Source organism: Pleurodeles waltl, chromosome 4_2 (assembly GCF_031143425.1).
Source record: "Pleurodeles waltl isolate 20211129_DDA chromosome 4_2, aPleWal1.hap1.20221129, whole genome shotgun sequence".
NCBI classification, from domain to species: Eukaryota; Metazoa; Chordata; class Amphibia; order Caudata; family Salamandridae; genus Pleurodeles; species Pleurodeles waltl.
In genome coordinates, this window is record NC_090443.1 from 622,220,131 (window position 1) to 622,242,848 (window position 22,718).

Below are 22,718 nucleotides of genomic sequence, written 5' to 3' on the forward strand. Positions count from 1 at the left end.
CAACAGACAGGCCTGACGATCAAGGCAAGCAAGTGCCAGATAGGGCAGAGCTCAGTGGCTTACTTGGGCCTTCTTGTTCGTGGAGGTCATGTACAACCCTTCCAGCCCATGATTCAGATCATCCTGGATTGAGAGGCTCCTCTAAGCAAGACACAGGTCAGGACCTTTCTTGGCCTGACTGGGTACTATAGGAGATTTGTTAAGAACTATGGGACCATTGTGACTCACCTCTAAGAAGCAGCCCCAAAAGGTCATTTGGACCCGAGTGTCAGAAGGTCTTTGACACTTAGAAAGAGGCTATGTGTTCAGCACCAGTCCTGCTGGTCCCTGGCTACAGTGAGTTTATTGGTCATACAGATGCTTCAGAGCAAGGGTTCGGGGCAGTGTTGGCACAAATAAATTAAGAGGGCTAGGATAATCCAGGTGCCTTCATTAGCAGGCGACTACTCCCCAGAGAACAGAGATGGAGTGCCACTGAGAGGGAAGCCTTTGCTGTGGTCTCGCCCTTGAAGAAGTTGAGGCCATACCTATTTAGTACTCACTTGTGTGTTCAAACTGACCACAGATCTCTCAAATGGCTCATGCAGATGAGGGTAGCGGATCCAAAGCTATTGAGGTGGTCCATTCCCTACAGAGGATGGACTTTACACTGGAACACAGACCTGGGAGTGTCCATGCCGAATCAAATGGACTTTCTATGTTTTTCCACTTAGCTGATGAGAACTACCAGGGTGTAGGTTAGTTTCCCATCACCTTTCATGTAGGGGGGGTGAGAAAGTCATTCTTTTTGTAGTGATCACCCCCATTTTTTGACTGATACTGGTGGTTACTGACTCCGATGGTGCCCTGGGCCCTGATAACCAGGTCCAGGGCCAGTGCTCTGTTTTAAAGGTATTTGGTAATTAGTGTATTCACAATTGGTTCAGCCTACCTGAAAGTCCCTTGTATATTGTAGGCCATGTAGGTTTAGAGACTCCAGTGGATTTAATGCACTTAAGTGTGCCCTGCTATGATGTCTGTTGTAAGGCCCAAACCTTAAGGTGTTCTCCTTTTCGTATGCCACACCAAGGGTCCACGACCTGAGGGATACTTCTTGGGGTCAAGAATAGGGGTGGGTGGAATTTTAAATTCCACTAGCGGAATTGGAGTAATATAGTCATTCCACGTTACCCATGTAACCACAAATTACTAATTAATTCCAACATTCCACCAGCAGAATTAAATTAGCACTGAATCATGTCATCATATCAGATTTATGCCTTCCCCCCCTTTAAGGTTTTCCAGTCAGGTCTTGCCGGCTGCTTTCCCCTTCTTGTCTGTACCCTTGTTTCCTCCTGATGATGTAGGACTGAGCTACTCAACTTCTTTGTAGAAGATTGAATGCCCGCCCCTTGGGAGGAGAGACAGCAGTGCAATCGGCAATGCACCCAAAACGTTTTCTGGCCGAAAGAGAAGTCCTTGACCAGGAGGCTGAGGGAGGAGGTGGAGAGCGAGCTTGGCAAAGGAAACAGTAGACCATTGCCACTGAACAAAGGCCCTGCCAGCCAGTTGCCTCCCAGCGTAGCGACTCAAGAACCAGGGCAATGAGCTCTTCAAACACAGCCAGTTTGGAGAGGCGGTGGCCAAACACTCGGAGGCCATTGACCTGGGGGGCACTAGAGTCTGCACTTCTTCCTTTCTCAACTTGTGCTCTGACAAAACTACAGTAGTATGCAGACGTAGCCCTCCTTGTCAGGAAATGACAAGGCAAATTTATTTTCCATGACTCAGTCACACTAATCTATCGGGAATGGGGTGTATATTATGAATGAAAAGAAGATTTTATAAACATTCAATATATTTTCGTGGAACTAAGCAGAACACGCTCGGGTTCACTCAATATACATAAACGTTTTTTAAGCACGATATTCAACACAAGGTTGGCTGTGATCAGGCGATATCATTAAGACAAAATTAATCGTGCAAACAAAGGGCTTGGCTGGCAATCAGAGCATTTGTAAATCTGTCTTCTGGTACAAAGTGCTAGATATCTCAAGGATTGCCCAAAGGCTGGCACGGCTACGTCCATTTTCTTTTTTTAGGACCTTGCTCTTTAAAATAACACAGGTACCAAGAAGCAGCTTTTTTAGAGGGCCGTGGTAGATGTGGAGCGCAGAGATGGCGCAGACTTCTCTAAGTACAGTGTGCTCCGGTCCGGGCTGCAAACTGTGCTTGTTAAAGAGCTGCACAGGTCGGGTGGTGTTGTCACAGCACTGTGGTGTAAAGCACACCACAATCTGACACTCCGATAGGAGAGCATCACATCTGAAAGGAGTTATTTTATGATCACTGAGGTGTACTTCCTACCAATGCCAGGTGGTGTATTTTTTTTATCCCTGCACAATAAAAAATTATACACAGTAGAATTCTGCAATTTTTTAATGTGATTCTGTGAAATTCCGTGGAATGAAACTCTGCTGATTCCGCCCACCCCAGTCAGGAATTCACTTCAGCAGAGGCCAGCACGGCTCACCCAGGTCCAGCAGCAGATAGACTGGACAGTTGCAGGGAGCCTCTGAAGCTTGTTATGTCCCTGTAGCTCAAAAGAGGAGGTCAGTCAGCTGACAATTGGGCCCGTATTTATACTTTTTTAGCACCACATTTGCGCCGCTTTTTGATGCAAAAGCGGTACAAATTTACAAAATAGAATTGTAATTGTAAGTTTGTGCCACTGTTGCATAAAAAAATGACGCAAATGTGGTGCTAAAAAAGGATAAATATGGGCCTTGAAGTCACTTCAGCATGGAATGAAGGGTGCAGGTCCAGTCATCCTTCTCAGAAATCATCAGGGCAGCAGGCAGTACAGAAGCAGACTAGCAGCCCACAGACTGGCAGTCCTTCTGGCAGCAAAGCAGCACAGCAGTCTGTCTTCTGTAGTATCCACAGATCCAGGAGAGTACTGAATAGCTGTGTCTGGCGGTTCAATATTTATCTTTGTTGCCCTTTGTTTAAGTTATTCTAAGAAGAAGAATTTCTATGTTTGGGCTTAATATGGAACAGGAAGGGATAGAGGAAGAGGAGAATTGTATGGGACATTCTTTTGACCCTTTGATAAAAAGGGAAAACTGCTCTGCAGTAGTGACTGTTGGGGAGTGAATGGGCACCCTTGCTCACTCCATCACAGAGGAACGGGACGAGTAAGGAATCATCGGAATACTGATGATTACGGGTAAGTAATCTGAGCAAAATCAGCAATAATGTCCTTGGTATATCTGTAAGCACAGTTTTTTAATATGCCTATGTTTTACCTTTATGCACTTGCAGACTTTCGCTGTACTGTTGCCACACTAAGAAGTCACTAGATTCTCAATATTGATGTTGAAAGATAAGACAGACCTTATCCTATTAAGTTACCTTTGTAATAGCGGCTATACATTTTATTTAAATGCATAAGGGAATGAATATGTTGAGCCCATGCACAACTGGGTGTACTGAACAGAGTTGATGGGGGCCTGGAAACAGATATCCTTCAACTATTTGCTTTCGGAGCAAATTGCTGCAACAGTAAGATCTTTCTTCAAATAGCTGGATATTTAGTGATAATATATGTAAATAATTACATTTTCTCGTTGTTTTGTAATCATGATTTGTATCACTTAAAAATGAAACAGATTTGTAGAAACTTGTAATCATTAGAAGTATCCTTACTTTACCCGGAATATAACTCATTTATTTTCGTTGTGTAGCACATATAAACATTTACCCATAATGATGTTTCTTGGTTCACAGAATGGAATTGGGCACATCCATGCCTTTATATATTCTCCCGATGGAATCCATTTCTGTGAAGTTGAGCAAAGTCAAGGAGGTAAGAATTTCACTAAGAATTTCTTTGTTTCCCAGACCGTTTATCACAGATGCAGCTTCAGTTTTCAAGGTCTGGAATTTACCTTGCAAGCAAACGACATTGTGAAATTGTTAGTCGCTTTGGTACTTGAAAGAACAACCCAACAGTTCATACTTAAGAGGGATAATTCCATAAACATTTAAATGTCCTAAAGTAAGATGTAAAATGTACCCACATAAAAAAAAAAACTATATATATATATGTACACACACACACATACAAATATAAATGTATTGATAAAAACAAAGGTTAAAGTGATGTTATAGTTAGGAACTATTATAATATGTGAATGTCATTTTATATTTTAAAAAACTTTGAAATTCGTTGAAAAACGCTAGGTTTTAGGTAACGTTATAGTTAGGTGAGAATTTCAAAGACAACCTATCGTTTTAAATGTACAAACCACTGAAATTCACCAGTTATAATCAGCTTTGATAACTATAACTAGCGCCCCCACCGTGCACAGTTTTCTCATCAATAATTTAATTTGCAAACGTTGCAGTGATATTATCAATGATGACAGAAGATATCATGAGTGATGTAATATGTGGGATGATTACTGTAGTGAACACACTTGAAGGCAGTCTTTTGTGGATGTGGCCCCGCCTCCTGAGCCAGAGGGGTCCCTTGGGACCCCATTCCACAGGGCCTTCAAGGGGACAGGCTGCATGGCTCCCTCCCTGAGCTAATAGTGGCCTTTGGGATCCTATTCCCTGGGGCCAAACTATATATATATATATATATATATATATATATATATATATATATATATATATATATGAGGAAGAGGGCACATGGACTTCGCTTCCCTCAGCCAATTGTGGCCACGGGGGATCCCATCCCCTAGGGCCCAAACTTATATATTAAGGGGAGTGACCCCCATCATGGAGCGTTCAGAGACTCCGGGGATCCCATCACAGGGTATGAATTTTAGTAAAAAAGGGAGGGAGGCTGTGTGGTCCCCCTTCCTAAGCCTATTCTGGCCCCAGGGAACCAATCTCCCAGACGATTTCTAAATTATAGGTGGGTGCCCCAGTTGGCTACCTGGGGTTCCTACCAAACACCACGCTGATAGCCACAGGAGGAGCCCCAGGCCCCGCTGGCTGCAGCTGGTTCCCTGCATGGGGTGGAATCCTCCGTTGCTCTCACTCACAGGGTGCAGGTGTTTATGCTGGCTCCCTGCGGGTGGGAGCAATATCTGTCTCCTTGCCCACAGGGGTGCAGACAGGGAAACACAAGTGTGCTACCACCCGGCGGGCGCATGTTTAACTCTCCCGCCAGGTAGGAGCAGATATGCCTACCCAGTCCATGCTGCTGTAGATATGGAAAGGATTGTTTGCTCCCACCTGGCAGGAGATTTAAAAAAACTCCCATCAGACGGGAGCAAAATATGTTTCCTAGACCACACTGGTGCAGATAGGGAAAGTACTCTGTGCCAGGGTTGGGCTCCCCATGACAAAGAAATTGAGCTGCCCCTGGGGTTGGGGTCTCGGGGGCCTTAACAGGCTCAGCCTTTGATGACGGATTTTGGCCCTGGGGCATCGGGTCCCCGAGCCCCAGTAAGGTTCCTGGAAGCTGGCTGTGCGCCACTCTCCCTCACTTTTGTGTCTCGGCTCCTGAGATTGTGGCAGAGAAAAAGTGGGAATCCCCCAAAAAATGTTCTCCATGCATTTTTGTTAGACTTGACAGCCTTAGGGTGGTGTTCTCCCAACTTTTTGCCTGCCTTCCTTTATTTTTCTGATCTCATTATTGCTGGTTTTAGGTTGGTGAACATCAGTGAGAATAGGACGGTTGTTTGTGCAGTGCCATACAATAGCTACATGTACACTACCTACCCACATTTAAAGACCATTTTGATTTTTTGATTTTTCTGCAAATTTCTCTGCTTTGCATTTCTTTGCATTTTTAATACATAATTTCTCTGGCTGGTTCTACAAGTAGAGCCCTGGAGTTTGAGCTGGCTAAGCTGGAGGAGTATACAAATAACCAGTTGAACAGCTTCTGCAAAGGGATGGGGGTTACCTGCCCTAGGAGCCACCAATAACGTGGAGTTTCAAAAGGTGCTGATGGCCTGGGTAGAGGCCCACTCCCAAAAGAAAGATGATTTGGGGGAGACCGAGACGGAGAAGGGCCCTGCTGAGGAGCTACCTCCAGCAGTCGTGGTGACACCCCCGGAGTTCTGCTATATGTGAGACCAGGTAGCAGTGTCTCTAGTCACGTCCTGACTGCAGAGGAAAGGAGGGCGGAGGAAAAATTCCAGCTGCAGTTGGTAAAATTAAAAATAGAGCAGAGGAGAGGAAGGCTGAGAGGGTAGCTGAAGCTGAAAGAAGCCTAGCAGAGAAGAAACTGTTGATGGCTCATGAATTGAGTCTAAAGGAGCTGGAACTCAAGGCCAGGCAGGCAGATTCCAGCAGTGATGGTGGCAACATATGTGCAGTACCTAATGGACACAAGAAGGTTTGTATACCCAAGGATTTGGTGCCCAGTTAGGTGGTGGGAGATGACATTGATAAGTGATTTTCGGTTCATGAAGTTGCACTGGGGGTGGGCCTTTGGAAACACATGCCAACACTTGGGAGGGACACACTTCTAACACTAGAGGTTGGGGTCCAGACCAAGTACCCTCCCATGAAAGATTTTGACTGCCAAATTTGGACTGACCACTGAGAGGTATCGCCGAAGATTCAGGGACACTAACAAGTTCCCTAACCAATTGTGTGTAGATTTCAATGATTACTCCTGTAAGGCACTGAATGGCTAGGTGCAGGGCAGTAAAGTCAGAGATTATATTTGGTTGTACAATTTAATCCTGAGAGAGCACATGCTCAGTATTTGTTTTACAGAATTGGGCCAGCACCTAGTTGACAGTAAGCTGACTGATCCCAGGAAGTCTGGGCTAGTACCAGAGTGTCCAAAAGTGTATCTGGTGCGGACACCCACAAAGATGGTCAAGTTCCCAACAGAAGAAAGGGGGACTTAAAAATAAGGAGTTCTCTAAAGGCCCCCAAAACAATATGGAAGGGATTAGTGGTAGCCAGTCTCAGTCTCATCCTAAGAAGAAAAGGTTCTTTCATCACAACACAGGGAGGTGTGTACCCAAATGAACAGAGTGTTCCAAGTATGGTCACTCTAAGGACAGCTCCAAATGCCAAAACAGGGAACCGCCCCCAACTAGTAGGCAGACACCTGGGTTGGCTATTGTAACACATGGTGAGGAGCTAGTTCCAGATAGTTTTGGGGAACAGAGAGAGGTAACCCTAGTGTCCCTGGGGGATGCAGATATGATGCCAAAAGCCCACATGCCTCCCAATACTTCTGAGTATAGGCAGAGGCTCACCATTAATGGGCAATGGGTGGAGGCCCTGCGTGAAACAGGAGCCAGCATGACAAGTGTCAGGAGTCAGCTGGTGTCAGCAGAGTAGGTCCTACCAAACACATTCTACCAAGTCATAGTTGCCGACAATCATGAGAGCCACCTACTGGGGGCTCAGGTTCCATTTGAAGATGGGGTCTCTGGTACTTTGAAAGTAGCCTCAAGCCCTGCCATGCCTGTAGATTGTCTGTTAGGCCATGACCTGGAGCACACTACCTGGAGGGAAGTAGAGCTCAGGTCTCACTTGGCGATGATGGGATTGTCTGAGTGGGTCTGTATGACCACACGGTCCATGGCTGCCCGGGAAGGGAGTCCAGGGTGTCTGGAGCCTGAAAGAATGGCCCACACAGCTGGAAACTGGACCCTGAAGTTTCTGTGGTGGAGGTTGATGGGGTCCCTGAGGAGGAAGCCCCAGAGCCAACCGGGGATGACATTGCTAGGTGACCTACCTGAGCTTGCTGGCTGGTAAGTTCAGGGTGACCCTAGGAGGAAGGAAATCTGCAAAGCAAAGAAAGAGTGCCCCACTCTTGAGGGCTTGAGGCGACAGGATATAGTCCATGCAGCAGGTAAAGCCTCTGTAGATCACTTAATCTACTGCGAGAATAAATTCCTATATAGCCAGCCTAAGGCTTCAGGTACTGGGGCAGCACGTGTGCTGGTGGTCTCCTAGTGTTACCAGCCCTTCCTACTGGGACAGGCTGATGACATACCCCTGGCAAGACATTCAGGGCAAGACAAGACTTTTGCCAGGCTTTCTGCCCACTTCTATTAGCCCCGAATGAAGACAGCCTCAGATACATTATGCAGGTCCTGTCCCCCCACCTTCCAGTCCAGTAGGAAATAAGGGAAAAAGCTGAAAGCTCCCCTGATCCCACTTCCCATCATTGGCACCCCCTTTGAAGGAGTGGGCATCGCCATCATTGGTCCATTGGACCCCAAGACAACCCTAGGCAACAGGTTCATCCTGATCTTGATGCACCATGCCACACGCTACCAAGAGGCAATCCCTCTGAGGATGGTGACTGCACCTGTGGTGACCAGAACTTTGATGGGGATATTTACTCGTGTGGGGTTCCCCAAAGAGATAGTGTCTGACAGAGGCACTAAGTTAATGTCTACATACATGAAGTCCATGTGGGATGTGTGTAGTGTAAGTTACAAGTTCACCAGACCCAATCCTCAATCCAATGGTCTAGTTAAGAGGTTCAACAAGACCTTGAAGGGCATGACTGCAGGCCTACCTGCGGCCATGAGGCGCTGTGAAAAATAAGGAACAATGTCAGAGTTTCCAGTGTGGTACAAATCAATGCAGCGTCTCCCTCGTGGCTGAAAAATTGCTGCATTGCATACCAGATCGACTCAGTGCCTGCTCCTTCTTACCAGCACATCAATGTTTTTCAATTCACCATCGCTAGGCTTAAAAATATCCCCACATCGCAGTGAGGAACCAAAGCTGAGCTCCTGGAAATCGACACATCACCTTGTAGCTTTTAAAGGAATATCGCATTGTCTGTGCCATGGCGGAAAATCAGATGCAGCGCCTTATTTTTCAGCGCATCTCCTCCTCTGCGGCCCCCGTGCATCGTTATTTTGTATGCATCCCAGGTACTGTGTGTTACAACGATACAACCACTGATTCTTAAGGATCGAGACTCATATAAACCTTTAAAAAGTATCTTGACTTGTGCATATTAGATTTTTGTCGTCTTGGTCTTGTTTGATTCAGACAAGTATTATCTATTTTCCTAAATTAATGTGGAGTATGTTTTGTGTTTTTTTCACTGTGTTACTGTATAAGTTATTGCACAAATACTTTACATATTGCCTTCTAAGTTAAGTCTGCCTGCTCTGTGCCAAGCTACTAGAGGGTGAGCACAGGATAATTTAGGTTGTGTGGTGACTTACCCTGACTAGGATTTTTGGACAAGGGTCTATACCTGTGGCAGCTAGAGAAAAAGCATCTGAACAGAATTAAACCAAATTTGGAAGAAAACTAAATATTTATCCAGAAAGCAAGCTTTTTGTGATTTGGAGAAATTCTGGTAATCTGTGTTAAATAAATTAAGGTTTAATATGTATTGCTTGTGACTCCTGCAGGAGTCTAGTGGTCCTCCAGAGAGAAAAGACATCAAAATACAGAATCTGATTGGTCAGCACCGTGGACTACCAGCAGAATCATGCAAAGTGATTGGCAGTCGCTACATGAAGAAAACAAAAAAAATACAAAGGACCAGGGTAGAGATCCCCTACCCCTTCGAGTTTGCGACAGTCCCGCAGGGCTCTTGTGGGACTCAGAGCAGCCTCCTGTGTGGTTCCGTGGGTCAAAAAAACTTCAAAAAATGGTAGTCAATGGCAGTCCATTGCTGAGTCCCACCCAAATGTCATGCACAGTGATAGGTTGAGCACAGACCATGCCAGCATGCAAGGCCCTGCAGTCAAACACCCCATATTATTTTACATAAAAAACACACCCCATATTTACTTTACATTAGAAAAAATATCAATTCACTGAAAAAGCAAAGGTTAAATTGGAGCTATATGTGGGGATGGGAGTTAGATTTTAGGCTACATTAAAAAAAATAACTTAGACTTAGAAACTCACTAAAAAGGAATACAGTTTAAGAACCATAACACCAAGGAAATTCCCCAGTTGTATGTAATGGACATGAGTATAACTTGCATAGACACTGAGAGACACTGCCTATGATCGCATATGTTATATCACTGATGATATCTGAATTTTTTGGCTGTGCAAGATATCCTTATATCATTACTTTTATTTTCTTGTGTGAATTTGCCTCCATTATCAATTATCTCTGAAATTAGCTTAGCTTTGCTTGGCTAATAGATAATTTTGGTTCCAGACTGCAAATAAACTTGGTGGTCGCAGTCTTGAGTGTACACCCTTGTTCAGCGCACATTGCCTGCAATTTTGGACTGGTCTGAAGACTAGTTGCTGTCATTCTCTGCATTGTGTCAAGCATCTGATTTCTCTTTATACTAAGCTATATCACAGCCATGCAAACAGTGCTGGAATTGGAGTAAATGTACTCCAGAAACCCATACATTTGGGCTTCAGGAATGACAACAGTAGGGGGTGGAGTCACGAGGGGCGGAGTCATGAAAATTGGAGTCTGACAGTCAACTTATACATTTTTTTTTAAATACTGTCAGAAAGAAATTGTCAAAAAGGATAAAAATAACTGTGTCTGTTTTGGCTTACTTAATTGGACACAAAGCCTGCATTTATAAACATCGTACAGGGTTAGAGCATCAGCTGCAGAGATCTTTGTGGGCCCAGCAATCTTGGGATAACAATGAAGAAAAGACGACTCTGGAGCATAAACTGTTAATGAGCTTGCTGCAAATCACTCTGTGTCACATGCAGGTATTTATTTTATGTAGCTGACTGGATTATTTCTTTTGACGCACAGATTATTTTGTTACTTGCAGTCCATAAATTACTACCCTTCTAGTATAGCTGATTAACCTATGAACCAGCATCAGTGAGCTGCATGCAAACTGCAAGGCATGAATGTATAAACTTATTTTTTCCCCCAATCTGTCATTTTTGTAAGGTTGCGAACAAGGGTTCCTATAGGTCATAATAACGTCTTATTAGTATTGCTGACTCCCAACCACTGCATTACGTCTTAAATCCTAACTTTGTTTTTTCTCTTAACCATGCATTCTTTACACATAGTGCCTCCCAGTAAAAGCGATAGATGGGTGACTCCTACACCTTGGATCAATCATTGTCTTCGGTAACATTTCCTATACATTAGTTTATGCACTTATATAGTACATTATCTCAGCACAATGTGTCTGTGTGATGTGAGGCGTTCTAACACTATACTTTGAGACTCATAGCACTATAAAAAAAAAAGATTAATTAGTGCTATTTTTAATAATTATATGTGTAATTACTCAAACAGACAGATACATCTGACATGCTTACACTGCATGCATATGTTATATAAAGGTGTTGAACAAAGTCAAAAATAGGCTTCCAAATCATGATTTCCCTACAGTAGTTGCGAAGTGATAACCTGTGCGGCCTTTGTTTCCACCATAGCTTCAGACGACCCCAGCCAGTATGATACGCTGATTACCCTTTAAGTGAGACCTTTGTTTTAGAGCCAGCTGGAAGTGAAAATAAGAAAGTCCATTCACTGCCTGCAGGCTGCTGCTCCGAATGGAAAGCATACAACTGGTGCAGGCTCTACAGAATGTGTCTCGGGGCAAATTCATCATATTTCACTTGGTCCAGCGCAGATGCAGGACCCAGCTCAATAACAGCTGTCAGATCTGGGATCCAGCTGGTACCCTTCCTTACCCCCAAAGCGTGCAAACATCAAGCTTTTGCTACTGTCTCATGATCTACCCCACACTTTGCTGTTGGTGCTCATACATTTCTGATATATATTTTTATCATTAGTGGAGTATATACACCATTTTTTCCCTAGTGTAGAATGGCTCACATTTGATTTGGTTTATGCTGTGTGACTTTTCCTAATTTGTGTTTGATCTATCATACTTTTGTATTAATATACATTTATCCTGACTGCTCTATGGAAATACACTTTGCAACGACCATTTTGAGTGTCCACCCTTTTTCAGTCAGGTGTCAGCTGCCATTTTGAACTGGTTAAGTATCCAGTTGTTGTAAATTTCTGAAACGCACTAGACAGCTGATTTTTAGTTAGCTCAGTTGCAGTGTGGCCATGCAGCAGCCATTTGCAGAGGGCTCCCCGTTGGCGTGCAAAGATGCTCCAAAAGAAACCCCATCTATTCCCATCAATACCTGATGTTGGTGTACTCCACCCAATCTGCCTAACCACCCTGAGAGACAGGAGGTAAACTAAAATACCTTTACATGCCCCATTATTAAGCCTTCTCTTTTCATACTATCAGCTCAGTCCATACACTATTCTCTCTCAAATCTGAAAATCTGTATAAGTCAATCCCCTTACAATTTATTTTGTTTGCTGCTAATATGAGGTCATGAAGATGGGGATACAGTCTACCCTTTGCAACACAAGATCTGCTTTGATACACAGACATCAGATTGCAAACTTTTTATATATATGGTATTAATCGACTGTGCCTTAGAGAAACATGGCTTGCCAGGTGAAGAATATCCTTTATCTAATGGCTGGATCCCTTAGGCTTTAAGATTTTCAAACAATGACCAATCTGAAAAAGCCCAAGAGGAGGGCAAGAGACTGGTTAACACAGCAGGTAAAACCTTACCCTTAGGCAGAAAGTAAACAGAATTTCAGAAGACAAAATACTTGCTCTTTCCTGCAAAGTGAGCAAAGACAGGTTACATTTTCTCCCTCTCTACGGTTTTCCTAAGGCCCACTATCCCAATCTAAAGGCCTTTGCTGAAGAGGTCAGACTATGGGCCTCATTATGACCCTGGCGGGCGGCGGAGGCCGCCCGCCAGGATGCCGCCCTCCAAAATACCTCGCCGCGGTCAAAAGACCCCGGCGGGTATTACAAGTTTTCCCCTGGGCTGGCGGGCGGTTGCTGAAAAACCCCCCGCCAGCCCAGGGGAAAACGACCTTCCCACGAGGATGCCGGCTCGTAATCGAGCCGGCGGAGTGGGAAGGTGCGACGGGTGCAGTGGCACCCGTCGCGTATTTCAGTGTCTGCAAGGCAGACACTGAAATACTTTGCGGGGCCCTCTTACGGGGGCCCCGCGACCCCCCCTACCGCCATCCTGTTCATGGCGGCTTTCCCGCCATGAACAGGATGGCGGTAGGGGGGGTCAGAATCCTCATGGCTGCGGAGCACGCTCCGCAGCCATGGAGGATTCACACGAGCAGCGGAAAGTCAGCGGGAGACCGCTGACTTTCCGCTTCTGACTGCGACTGAACCGCCGCGGTCAGAATGCTCGTTGGAGCACCGCCAGCCTGTTGGCGGTGCTCCCGTGGTCGGTGGCCCTGGCGGCCACCGGCCGCCAGGGTCAGAATGGCCCTCTATATGTCTTGGAGAAGTGCTCGATCACTGTGTTGGAGCATCTGAATCTATGGTTTGATATAGCCCTCTGTCCTTTGTAGCTAAAAGATTAGAAAACTCATCATCCCTCTCACATTGGCAAGGGACCAAATTGTACATTTATGAGTGTGACAACCAGCTGATATTCGGCCTGTCAAAATGAGCTATGGTAGCTGTAGTGGCTCAAGATTAATTCATCCCACTTAACTGACTCACATTCACACGGTTTTCCAAACACATTATGAATCAGACAAAGATCAAGCTGCTTTCTACTGGGGACACAACCTGAATTCAGGCCAAGGCCATAGGCAACAAAAGCTGCAGTGCACATGGGGCAGGCCGATGTGCAAGAGGCCTGAAACAATAGCTTTTACTGCCCTTGTTTATGCACCAGTGTGCACAAACAACAACAACAACAAAAGAGACAAGGAATTACCTGGGTCTTCCTGGGGGTCCCCCTCTCCTCATCGTCCAACGATGATGAGTCCTCTCAGCAGCTGCCTCCCTCCTCTGCTATGGTGCACGCTGTAGCCCAGTTATGGGCTGCACAGCACAAGAGCAGACTGACTGGGCTTGCGCTGTGCAGCCCATATTGGACTGCAGCACGCACCAGGTGAGATCTGCTCAAGTGGAGCATGGAGCTCCAAAAACGAGTGGAGAGCCCCACACACCCCTACTTATAAACTTTACATATCCTGGTAGTGAAAACTCTTTAAAAATGTTTACACAATTGTAGGGACTACCACTCTCATAGGATAGTAGTAGAATTACTTCATTATATTTAATAAGTATAATTTCCAAAATGGAACAACTAACTTGTTCATGTTAGGTCTCTTTGGAGTTGTAATGAAAAATCCTAACATTGTGAAGTTGGATTTTAAATGACAATTTTGAAAATGGCACTTTTAGAAAGTTAGTATTTTCCTGCCTTATCAATTTGGTGCCTGCAGCCTGTCTCTGGGTCACATGACTGGGTGTAGTTGACAATTGGGCTTTGTGTATTCCTCCTAAACAGTCACACACAATGGGGAGCTTCGGTGTGACTGTATGGGCCATCACTGGCAAGATGGGAATGAGGAGCTGGGCCCAGCCCACTTAAACTTACTCTGTGGGTCCAGTGGAATGAAAGCATCTCCTCTGCTCCACGTCACAAACCCGAGCGGAACTGATGCATCACTGCTAGTACGCCGACTGAACCTGTTGCAAAGACACACATCACATTACACCCCATCGGAACAACTGCTGGGCAATGCACCCTCGGCACAGACCCTCGCAACCCTCATCAATGACAGCCTCAATGGCAACATCGGACTTCACATCATAGCCTCACAGCTCCTCAGAGCCGATGCTTCATCTCATCTGCACAACTCATCTTCGATGCTGGACTCTGCACTGCAAGCCCTCATCAACAGGATCTTCAATGACACAGGACCTTTCACCTCAGCTTCATCGCAACTTGGAATGGACATCTCACTTCGGCTCGGCAACGCATCTTCAAAGCAGATCCTCTCAACCCCCTGCAAACCAGGATTTGAGGTACTTGGTTCAGTGGGCCTAACTGGGTTCCTGTGGTCAGCTCACACTCCATCACAATTGGCCTGAACTTGTGACTTTGTCCTGGTACGGTGCAATCAAATATCCACAGCTGGTGCTTTGTGCTTTTTGGCGCTGATTGTCACTAAAAACCTCAAAATCGAGTATCTCCAGTTCTTCTGGTTGGATTTTTGTCATTTTGGTCTTGTTTTATTCATTAAAGAACTTTCTATTTTCTAACTTTGCGTGTGATTCTTTTTGTACGGAGTTTTCACTTTATTACTATTTGAAGTGTTGCACAAACACATTGCCTCTAAGTTAAACCTGAGTGTTCTGTGCCAAGCTACCAGAGGGTTGAGCACAGGTTAATTTGGGGCTCACTTGTGGCTCACCCTGAAAAGGACTGTGACCATGGCTCACACCCCAGACAACAAAAAACCCATCTAGTTTACAATTAGAAGCCATGCAAAATGCAGTGCTCTGCAAATGAAAGGCCACAAGCATGCACCCAGTATCACTGTTTGACAGTTTGCAGTACACTCTTAAAAACCAAAATGAAAATAGAAAGAAATGAAAGGGGACTTACAAAGGAGAACATTGAAACATGAAGGGCTGGAATCCTGGCTTTGGCATTGAATCTTGCTTATTTTCAGGCAGATGTGCACATGTGATCATCCAAGATGTTATTACTTATAGGATACTAGAGCCAGTGGTGAATGGGTGGACCTGTTATCCGTGCTGTATGCTGTGATGGATGGGAGCAGAGTGTGAGTGATGCTAAAACAGACCAGATTGACCAGAAGCCCCTTTAAAGATGTATATACATATGTATTTTAAAATTTGCCTACAGACAGCTCCAGCTATCTTCCCGGCCTCATGTTTTCCAAAATATTTATAATACATGCACAGACAGACAAACAGGGCTTTTGGTCAGTCCTCTTTAACCACTGGTTTGGTTATGTGTAATTCACATTTTGCCTTTGCTCACCACAACATACAACACTTCATTCACTGCCTGTCTTGTACTGCGACTGATGCCATTTTACCTAAATACACGTACATAGCTCCATCAAAGTGAGTGCTCTTTAGTGCGAAGTCTGGAGTGGTAGGCAACTCCTTTATTGTAATATAATTATTGCCATTTTTCTCTGATAAGTTAAAAAGAACTAACGTGGCAAACTTGCCAAGGGAAGTCCTATTAGCTTGTTTAATGATTTGCTTGTATTGCAAGAGGCTGACAGACATCCAAATGTGTCAGGCTCCATGGTTTGTCAAAGAATATAATCTATAGCAAAACGCCTGTCTACTAATCCTAAAGATTTTCTATAACAAAAGTCGCGTCTACAGTCTAATAACATTCCAGCCTATTATGTCAATTGGCTTTGATTCTTGCTTTTCTCACTGCATATGAAGAGCCTACTGTTTTTTTGTTTTACCGTTTCTTATTTAACAGATAAGGCCTGTAGTCTTGATCAATAGCTTGTCACCAGTCCTGAAAATGTGTGCATATGTTTTCTGACAAGGCATAAAGGTGCTAGGAGAAGTATTCAATTTAATTGGAAGCACATGATTTCTGCCCAACCAAATGCTGTACTTAAGGTCAACATGGATCGGAAGCCCCTTTCTCAGTAGTGCTTCTGAAATCATCTTTCTAATCATCACACAAAGCCTGGTGACCGCTGTTCTGTCTAACAACATCTACAGCTAAAAGCGTTCTCAGTGACAGCTGTAAAAGAATATCACCGTACACAAGCAAACCGACCATGCTTGTTAAAATTGTGGAATTTATTGTAAATCTCCCTTTTCAATCGATAGGATCCACTTCTACCTACAATGGTTTCTTAGTAGAATGTCAATCATTTTATTTCCTTTGTTACCCAAGCCTATTCAATGTAGAGTTGGGTATAGAGTAGTTTAGTGTTTTAGCTCTTGGTTATCTGTTGCTTTTACAGTGTCAAGACATGTTACAGACGTTGCGCTATATAACTACATAACTTAAACTGAGCATCACCCTTTGCATCATGCAAGCATCAACAACCTTGGTGCAGCACTGCACCTACATCAAGCCTGTTTAGGCCAGTAGGGGTGTGGCCTAACCATATGATAAAATTAATGATGGCTTGCCACTCATTCTTGACCCTGCCTGTCTACCACTCAAGATGACCCGCACCAGTAATATTTTAGGGCATCTGGGTTAACCATTTGAATGGGGGTAACCAATAGTAGCCACTATCTGTACTATACTTTAGAACAACAGGTTAATCTTCAGTCTGTAACTAGCCAAATCAATCATCATTATTGACGCTGTGCTAACTATAAAGCTACATAATATTCGGAGTATAGTACATTGTAACTTGCACAACTATAATATATGTTCTCTTGTTGAATTATCTCACCTCCAAAAGGCCTTTTTAACTTTAGCAACTCTTTCAACTGAGATTATTTTCAGAAACATGACTAAAGTGCCTCTTTCAGTTTTGGCGTCTGCATTCTACGGTGTAAAGTGCCTAAATAGGTGACAAATGTTGGCACCGGTACCATAGCTAAAATTATCAAACAATTCTTCAGCATATCACTTGTCATTAAAACTTACAGCATGACCGTCTTACTGGATGAGCAGCAGAAGTGATTATATTTCCCTTTCAAATGACACGGGGATATTTAATCACTAGAGAATCAAAGATAGCTGTAGGAAAATATGAAGAAAGACTCAGTATTGTGGTGGAGCCTGGGCCCTATCTTCTCATTTGGGGTCAGATGGATCTTTTCTTCTCTGTTCCGAGGTGTAAAGAGAAAATGTTACCCAGTCTTTCAAATCAATTACAGTGCAACTCAATAGTCACACATTAAACCTCAGAGTCCAAATTAAAGTTTCATAGGGCTTTATTACAGACTTGAAGCCAAAGTTACATAGGTGAGTCTCAAAAACATAGTATATGCAGAACCACCAATGGAGAGTTAAGACTTTGTACAATATTAAATCGAAGTAACATATAAAAGACCAAAACTTCGTTAGGAACAATGCAAAAAAATCAGGAAATGTATGTGATGTTTGGAATTTCTCCTGCCTAACCATTGAATCTAGCTCCTAAACTATTCTAATACTAAAGGAATATCTGAGGAAGGTTAGCAAACAGAACTTCAGGGGAAGATTCTGTCTGTCTGACTGAGAGGTGCGGTGGCTTAAAGCCACATAGAAAGTATGAGGTCTGTACCTCAAAAAGGTCCGCTCTGAGCAAAGGGCTGAGAGAGTCTAAATCCCTTGCCAGATAAACGACTCTTAAATCTTTGTTTTTCCAGCTGTGATGACATGACATAAACTCTCATCTGAAAAACAAAACTGTAAGGCATTTATTATTCAGCCCTTTGAAGCCTTCCACTCCTGACCTTGATACATCCTCACTTTCAGGAATCACAAACACTATAGCTGTCAGTGTCAGGATACTCCTTTCATACAGTAGCCTTCTCTCAGACCCTCTTATCTCTCGCGCACAACAAGCTCCTTGTTAACTTCAGCATCTGCAGCTTTGGAAAAACAAGCTTTGATGCTGAAGATTAAAACATACAAAAAGAATGCAGACCCCACTCCGACCAACTAAAATGAACATGAATATAATTTTTGTTTAAATATATTTGTCTAATTTGTTGAATATAAAATGATTATAAAGAACAACATTTCTAAAATCCTATAACATTGGCATTCTTGCAAATGAGTAGGAATGTAGCTTATATGAATGTTAACACTCGTTCACTTTTACTAATATATTTAAGTGCACCACATTTAACGGTTTGTTTTACACTTTATAAAAGGAAAATAGCCACCCCTTCGGCACATTTTAGAAAGCATTATGGCACAGCCAGGTTATGCTCCTTCAACCCTCCCTCTGATGATGTATAACGTCATCACAAATCCACTTCATTCTTGAATGAGACTCTCTAAAACCTAGTTATTTTGAAGAGCTTTCATCTGGATTCTTCCAAATGCTTCATGTCATCGTAATATTTACACTGGCTATCTTACAACTCAACCTCTGCTCTTTTTCTCTTTCTGCTTTGCTGAACCCTCATTCCTCAGAAAAGTTTGTATCCAACGAACAGAACTACTAAGGAAACAATCAGCAATGCTTTCAACTCGAAACCCTACAATCCCACTTTCAAAATGTCCAAATCATCTACTTATAGAAGAAACTCAATTTCCAATTGCTTTCCATGCACCAGTCGCTTTCAACTCTTTAAATTCCTTTGTCAACCCTGAAATATTCTGGATATACTTCTGAAAATCCTTACTTTAATCCGGAATAAAGGTACAAAATTGCTGGGCCTTGGGCATATGAAAAACTTCACCCTTTTTTGCAAGCAACATGTCTAACGCAAGAAGATTGTGCAAAACCATTGATCTGATCAGCATCATCTCAGAATTTGCAACCAGTAATGCTTCAGCGGTACTAGTAGCTAGTTTATCCACTATAATAGACAGCCTACTAACCCTCAAATTGTACCAAATCACTCCTACGGACGGGATCAAAGTGGCGAAAATGTCTCCTACCACTTCTCCTGCACTCACACCTCGTTTAGATCAAGGAACTTGAGTCCAAAGAGGATTGTTACAATGCTCCACATGATATATTTTGGAAAAAACAAACCCCAAGTAACACGTTCCATACCATCCTTTTGGCAATCTAAAATAAGCATGTTTTCCACAAACAAAATAAACTCCAGGGATAAGAGCATCCTCTCCATCCAAATACAACTTATAGTTCCCTCAAACTTCAAAAGTGTGTTCACATTCACTCTTTCCCACAAACACATTATTAGTCTCAGATCTATCCATCCAAATGCACAATCATCCTTTGTGTTCCCAATCTAGAGCTAAGACAGCTAAGTTTCCAGCTAACTGATATTCTATTTCTTTCTTTGTCCACGTCTTTTGACTCTGGAAATGCTCATTTTGCTGTCAGCTATCTGCCAACCCTTTTCTGCTGTCCTCAACTGAATTCAGGAATTTCTTCTCAACATCTGATAATATACAAGTTAAACCGTGTTGGTGTGTATCAACTTTGTCTAGAGTGGAAACAGATTTGAAAAATCTTGCAATTATTTTTATTTCCAAGGAAGCTGGCCATCTGTTCAAATGGTTAATAAAAGGGATCTCTGAAAGAACTAAATCATAGTTTGAAAAATAATACTGATAATGTCCTGTCCCATAAAAAAACTCAACAAAAGATTACATGAAAATCTATAAGTCACGGGAATATGATGATAAGAGATGCCCTCTGAAACAGAAGCAGGCAACTGAGTGCATATATATATCCCTCGCTTCCATAGTCTCTCTCTCTCTCTCTCTCTCTATATATATATAAAATAAGTGGACATATACATTTGCAGAACAATCTCCCCTAGATGCATCTAAGTGTAATGCTTTCTCATCTAATTTACTACCATTTTTAGGATTAATAATCTAGGGGGATCACTAGAAGATATCTTCTCTTCTATAGGACTGGTAGGGGAAAGCACTCCTACTAGCAAAATTAGTAGTATCACAAAAGAAATTAGCAATAATGCACCTACTATGCAAGTATGAGAAGCATAGATTCATTTTGGAAGACCTCCACACTTCACAGCAGTCATGGTCACTAGGGTCACTCGGTAAACTACATCCCTACAGATTCATTTTCCTGACGTGTTTCTTTACCAAGACCCAGTCACTGGGATTAAGGTCATGCCACTGTTCCTGTAGTGGAGAAGATGTAGTTGATCCAACCTGATGAGACGCAGAATGCACCACATCTGCTAGTAATTTGCAATAGTCTATGAGCATATCATATGTTATATTCACAAGTGCATTGGCAGGAATCGCTGGGTGTCTCATCTACCTCCCCATCAGGATTTTGTGGGGTACAGTCCAGTCTTTCAATCAGGTACACTCAGAAGACTCATCAACGCAAGGGGCAAAGCATCAGGCCATTTCTAGGATGTCGAAGCACACACAGTTGCCAATCTCGATTTCAGTGAGCCATTCACTTGCTCAACAAGACCCAAAGCCTCAGGTCTATAACTGCAGTGCAATCTATGCTCCATTTGCAATGCTGAACACAACAATTTCAGAATCTCATTGTTGAAATTAGTTCCTTGATCTGATTGGCAAGGAGGTCGGAAAGCGAAACTTAGGTATTAGCTCCCTCAACAGCAATTTGGGTACAGTATGACCATCGTTTTGCCTAGTTCAGTAAGCCTCAACCCAATGTGAAAAGATACATACAATAACCAAAATATACCTCAATCCGTTGCACACAGGCATCTCAATCAAACCCATCTGTATACATTTAAAAGGTCCTCCTAACCTTCCTATGTGACTCAGTGCAACTGCAGTTCTCTTTCCAACATTGTCCTGTTGGCACACAGCACATCGGTGACATAACGTTCCAGCCATCAATGTGAATTTAGGATTTAACCAAGTCTGTCTTAACAATCGCACTGTAGCATCCCTATTAAAATGAGCAGGCCATGGAAATGTGGAGCCATAGGAGATAAAAGGCTATTTGGCAACACTGGTCTCCCTTCCATTGAAAGTCAAATGTCTTCAGACACGTCCCCTTGGAGCCTTTTCACCTCAGCCCAAGTACCAGCTTTTATCAATAAAAGGTTAAAGTTATTCTCATCTATTCCTTCATTTTTAAATTCACTATTAAAGGTACAGATATTATGGGCACAGTATTTTGCAACCTCGTTGGCATGCCTATTGCACAAAGTCACATTTCCAGGACAATGTGCAGGTCACTTGACCACTGAGACTTGTTCAGGCAATTGTAGTGCGTCAATGAGGTTTTTCACTTGTTCGCTGTTCTGGATCAGAGATCCAGAGGATGTCATAAAACCTTGTTAAGACCACAGTTGTCCGAAGTCATGAACGCCACTAAAGCTGTATTGATTGTCACTCTCAACTGATCAGAGACAAAGCATGCTCTTGTAAGAGCAATCAATTCAGTTACTTGGCCAAATACTATTCCCTGAAGCCAAGAAGCTTTGACAACTCCAAACAAAGTGCAAACAGCATAAGCTGCCCTCAAACTTCCAGCATTGTCTCTCAAGCATGCATCATCAGCCTAAAGGACAAAATCAGATTCAGGTTCATCTTGTATGTTCGGTCTCGGTTTGGTGCATAGCTCAGTGACATTAAGACAATTGTGGTCCCCTTCACAATCTCTAGTAGTTTCCTGGTCCACTTTTGGTAGCAGAGCAGTAGGATTCAAAATCCTGCAACGCTTCATTGTCACGTTTTCTGCGGCCAATATAATCTTCTCATATTTGGTAAGTCAACTACTTGTTAGATGCTGCATTCTGGTTCTAGTCAATAAAAGCTCTACTGAATGAGAGACATACATGGTTAATGGGTGTCCCATAATAATATCTTTGCAACTCTCTGTGCTATTCTAACTACAGCTACTGATTTTAAACATCCGAGCAATGCAGAAGCAACATGATCTAATGTGGCAGAAAGATATGCCAACGGTCTCTTAGCATTTCCATGCATTTGAGTCAGTACTGAGAGAGCACAGACCTCCCTCTCACTGTAGAAAGGTGCAAAAGATTTGTTATGATTGGGCATCTCTATGGCCGGGACACAACAGAGACATTCTCTCAGCTCCAGAAATGCGACGAGAAAATCATTGTCCCAGTGTACCGGATCAGACACATCCTTGTGTTAGCCTCTATAAAGGCTTAGCCACTAGGGAAAAGTTGGGTATCCACTGCCAACCGTAGCCCACATCCCCAAAAACATCCTGACTTCTCTCTGTGTAGCTGGCAGAACCATTTTTAGTATTAGTGAAATCCTCTTGTATGACACCTTTCTCACTCCTTTCTCAATGTGGTGGCCAAGGTATTTGACCTGTTTTTGACAATATTGTAACTTTCCTGGGGATA

The 22,718-nt window shown here is 43.3% G+C and overlaps 1 protein-coding gene across 2 annotated transcripts in view; it reads left to right on the top strand.

Moving 5' to 3' along the window:
- LOC138294197 (uricase-like) overlaps positions 1 to 22,718 on the top strand; it is a 188,491-nt gene that overhangs the window by 126,708 nt on the left and 39,065 nt on the right. For both annotated transcript variants that reach the window (XM_069233357.1, XM_069233356.1), the window contains exon 4: positions 3,769 to 3,847. In XM_069233357.1, coding sequence (XP_069089458.1) covers positions 3,769 to 3,847 — 79 coding nt within the window. The remainder of the gene's footprint in view (positions 1 to 3,768; positions 3,848 to 22,718) is intronic.